We start from the raw sequence: 4261 nt of genomic DNA, 5'->3' as shown, positions 1-4261 counted from the left end.
GTGGTGTACAGCTGTCACTTATACAGTGGTGGCTTTCCTTATTTCTGTGCTTTCCTTATCTTTTTGTAATAATAGTTTGACTTTTCCCAAACTATAAATAGCTGTATTGTCTTTTCTTTTTGTACCTTTTGATCATTATAGGAATACACAGAAAATTGCTCTACTTTTCTCTATGGTTTATCGTCTTGAACCTTGAGTCAAGTGCAGGATAGCAATGTTATCAGTTTGCCTAGATATCCTAGTTCTATGGAGATATTACATAGTCCTACACTTCTTCCCAAATGCATGACTTACAAAATTAATTAAATGAAGATGGTTCCGTTCACTCAATAATCACTGGTGCAGCGAAATTAGGTTTTGTAAATAGGAGATTGAGAGTTTTCAATATCAAACATTCAAACTAACATTTGTGTTTATGATGATTTAATTGAAAAAAAAAATCTATATCATGGAGACGATTATCCTCTATCATAACGAAAAGATCAAACTTACTATTATAAATTTTCTGTCGTTACAGTCATGCCTGCGCATTTTGCATACAATTTTGTTTGCCTGCTTAAATACCAAGACCTTTCCCATCGTGCGCATCAGCAAGTTATGTTACAACTTGCCAAATGGTATTAGACATGAGATGATGAAACCCCGGCCCATTCAATCATTCATCTCTATCTGCATGCAGTAACGTGGCAACAAATGAATAAAAAGAACTATCTTATTAGATTCCGTGATGATCGACAAGTACCATCACAATCGAAACGATGATCAACAAGTACCAAAAGATAGATCATAATTCAGGAAAGCTCCCCTTTGCCATGAATGAATTGTTTAAGATAATTACAGCTCCGATTAGCACGTTCAATTTTTATCATATTCGACTTCAAATTAAAGAGAATATGAAAAGTATTGTATTACGTATAAACTTATATACTATTCCTGTTATTATAAAATGACGTCTATCTTCTTCATTTAATAAAAATCTGAGATGATTAGTTCTACGTACAAGTATGTAAACCAAAAACTACAAACCACTGCCAGATAGAAGCAATATTACTTCTCCAAAAGTCTAGTGAATTAAACTTCCTGACGATATAAATTTCTTGATTGTATTCATGTGGAAAACCAACTACAAGCAATATTATTACTTCACCAAATGCTTACAGTAGAAATGTCAGTCACTAGCACCTGATGAGCAGACATCTATTTACAGTATTTGCTTAAGCTATTCAAGCCCAGCCCGGCCTCTGCAGCTGACAAATTCAAACTTATTGTTTGTTTATTTTTCTGGAAAGATCATAAAAGAGAGAAATTATACAAGATAATATTCTTGTCAATCTCGATCTGTTTGTCCTAATGTATAATCTAATGGATTCCCCAACATATCTAATTGATCGACTTCAATCTGTATGTCATCATCTTCCTCTTTATTCCATCTTAATCCCCCTTTCCTTATTTGCTAAGAAAAAACCAAAGCATCACAGTGACACCACCATAAGTGAAAATGAGAGATTAGCAACACTTAGGTGGTGAGGAAATAATAAGCATAGGCATTTGCCTTAGCTTTGGCAAAGTCAATACGTCCATTCTTGAGGTAGAGTTATCTCATTATTGTTCATGTCCGGCGGTGCCGTGCCTCTCGGGTGGCGCTTTCTATTTGCCAACGTGCTTGTCCTCCTTCCACCCTTTGAGGAATCTGAGTTGATCAAACACAAACGAACAGAGCAAGAGTTACGAGAGAAGTCAGATCTTGGGGAAGAGTTTGGCATGACGTACAGATTTGTTAGATCTAGCTAGCTACAAGGTAATTTGTACCGTTTTGTATGGGGAAGGCAGTAGGGTTTTGTCGAGGTAGCTCGCCCACTCGGTCGAAATGAACCTTCAGGGCTTGGACTACCTTCGCGGGTATTAGAACAGGGGAACATCCTGCAAATTAACCAATCAGAGAGAGCCAGCGTTTAGGAGATTCAAGAATTGATCTTTTCTACGTACAAAAGAGGTAAATTACGGACCACATTATCGGACTAGCTAGGATTACACTAGCATGAAAACGCCGACTTTCATTCACCTAGTACTATGACTTCAATTCAAAAAGTTATACTAGCAAAACATATCATTCACGGCACGCGATGTGGTGTAAACGAAGTTTACAATTAGCACATCTGAGATAATATATGTAATAGTAGTGTTTCATTTAATCAAACTGACATATGAATCTCATATATGATGGTATAATACAGAGTTTTAATTGTGTGAGTAGACCATTCTTCTAAACAAACAGTATCGCTAAGTTATCGAGAGTACGTCCTAACATAAATTCTTCTATAATGATTTTACTTCAAATAACCAAGAGGTTAGGGAAGATTCCATTTCACACGAGTCATATGCTAGCAACAAGATTGGCCAGTACCTAGATATATCAAACTTTTGATTCAGGATCAAAAGGAATCTCAAGAATATGGAACCTAATCTAGATCCATAGTCAAACGCTAAAAGATGCAATACACATCACACAAGCAACCAATCCAAATATAACCAAAATATTTCACTTCAAACCCCAACCACTCCAATAATTTTACATTCGGCAAAAATCCACTAAAATCTGTAATTCGATCCAAAACAAGATTCGAGGCTTTCAATCAATACGTACCTCTTTTATTCTTGGATGACTGGGATGTATTACCAATAACACAGGGCAAGAAGACACCAGTTCCGCACGACGGCGTGCCGACTCTCGAGCCGGAGCCCGACAGGCTATGGAAGGCAGCCCTCATATCCGAGGGGCCTTGCTGGTTGTTCAGCCACGGAAAATTGGCCATAGGTAGAGGAGGCCTTAATCCACCATTAACACAAGACCCTACTTCCTTTTGGTTGTAGGACTCAAATTCCTGATGAGTGATATGCTTCGGTTGTGTACCATTCTTTGTTGAGTTTCGCTTCTTGGAACTTTTCCCTTGCTTTAGCTTAAACTTAATCTACAAAGACAACACCAAACTTGGTAAGTAGAATGTTTGGTATGTGAATAGTTAACAAATTTTGATGGTTATGGTAACTTAGTCCTACCTTAGAGTCTTGGCTTTGATCAAAAGCTACACCTTGCTTTGGATTTTCAGCTTCAGCTACTTGGGTAGTTCCACTTGGGTTTCCTTGTTTGTTCGTTTCTAACTTGTCCAACTTGCACAATACGGCGGCGTACGACGGAGGACTTTTATGCTCCGAAGCTTGGTCTTTATTGCCTGGCGTCACCGGCGGCGATGGCTCCTGAGATGGACCTTCTGGACTTCCGCTGCTCGATCCCAACGGTGACCATATCGTCGCAGAGTCACTTGGCCAACCGACACGACCCCACGACTGCCACACAGTAACAACACCGTCAATACGATCCAAGATTTTAACATTCATATTCAACTCTGGAACATATATATCAATATTACCTCAGATGTTACCTCTCCATTTTTCTCGGAGCTAGTAATACTGGTTTTGAGAGCGTGTTTGTCATCGTCTTGCAGCATATACTGAGTCATTTGACGAGTCAACTCAGCAATGTAATCGTCGTCTTCCTCAGTCGTCTCAGACGACGAAACAAGCCCAGCTTCAATAGTCCTCGACTCAACAAACCCATTTCCCTCACCTTCAGGAAATCTCCAGCCTTGCTTGTAATCGGAGCCACCGTAAACCTTCATTTCCGACGATGGAGTCTCCCGCTCGTCAAGAAAATGATGATGATCGAACAGTAACTCTCTCCCGCGTTGGAAGTTATCTACATCCATCATAGTTAAAGCCCTAACCGCAGTATTCTACTCTGCTTCTTTTGGAACCTAAAACAGATCCTACAGAAGATACTTCAGGTGGGTTTTGAGAAGAGATAGATATGAATGAGCAGTAATCTAGAAATGGTGAGGATGAATATCACGAACTAATTATTATCTCAGTGCTACTGGCTGAAATTGGGGTCTGAAAAGAGCCACGCTAGGTTTATAAAGGGAGGGGAAAACGGTGTGGGGCCCGGGTGTAGGGTCCGGGGTCACATAGTAGCTGGACTCGTTGTTTGGTGCTTTCTGTCCAGAAGTGTTGGGCTCTCTGGTAGTTGGACCGTTTTGTCCAGCTGGCCAACCCTCCTTCCATTTGTTGAAAGAAATCGGGGTGTACCTAAACCACGGTTGTCACAGTACTCTTATATTCTAACTTATGTTTTGCTCAAATATCACGATCAAGAAAATAATGGGTGTTGGTTTGTTTTAAACAAAAGGGGAGAAATAAGATTCCG

The 4261-nt window shown here is 39.5% G+C and overlaps 1 protein-coding gene across 2 annotated transcripts; it reads right to left on the bottom strand.

Annotated features, from left to right (window-relative positions):
- Nucleotides 1-1081: 1081 nt before the first annotated feature.
- Nucleotides 1082-3920, bottom strand: LOC126788006 (uncharacterized). Of its 2 annotated transcripts, none has more exons than XM_050513951.1 (5): nt 3429-3920; nt 3058-3345; nt 2645-2969; nt 1810-1920; nt 1082-1690 (listed from the first exon to the last, which is right to left on the bottom strand). In XM_050513951.1, exons 1-5 carry the CDS (start codon nt 3765-3767, stop codon nt 1569-1571), a joined length of 1185 nt encoding a protein of 394 aa, XP_050369908.1. In that variant the 5' UTR covers nt 3768-3920; the 3' UTR covers nt 1082-1568. The 2 variants fall into 2 exon arrangements, with proteins under 2 accessions (XP_050369908.1, XP_050369909.1); XM_050513952.1 differs by having other exon boundaries at nt 3441-3920.
- Between the last annotated feature and the right edge of the window lie 341 nt (nt 3921-4261).

Source organism: Argentina anserina, chromosome 3 (assembly GCF_933775445.1).
Source record: "Argentina anserina chromosome 3, drPotAnse1.1, whole genome shotgun sequence".
Lineage (NCBI taxonomy): Eukaryota > Viridiplantae > Streptophyta > Magnoliopsida > Rosales > Rosaceae > Argentina > Argentina anserina.
The sequence above is the reverse complement of the archived record's forward strand: the minus strand, read 5'-3'. Positions and strand labels throughout refer to the sequence as shown.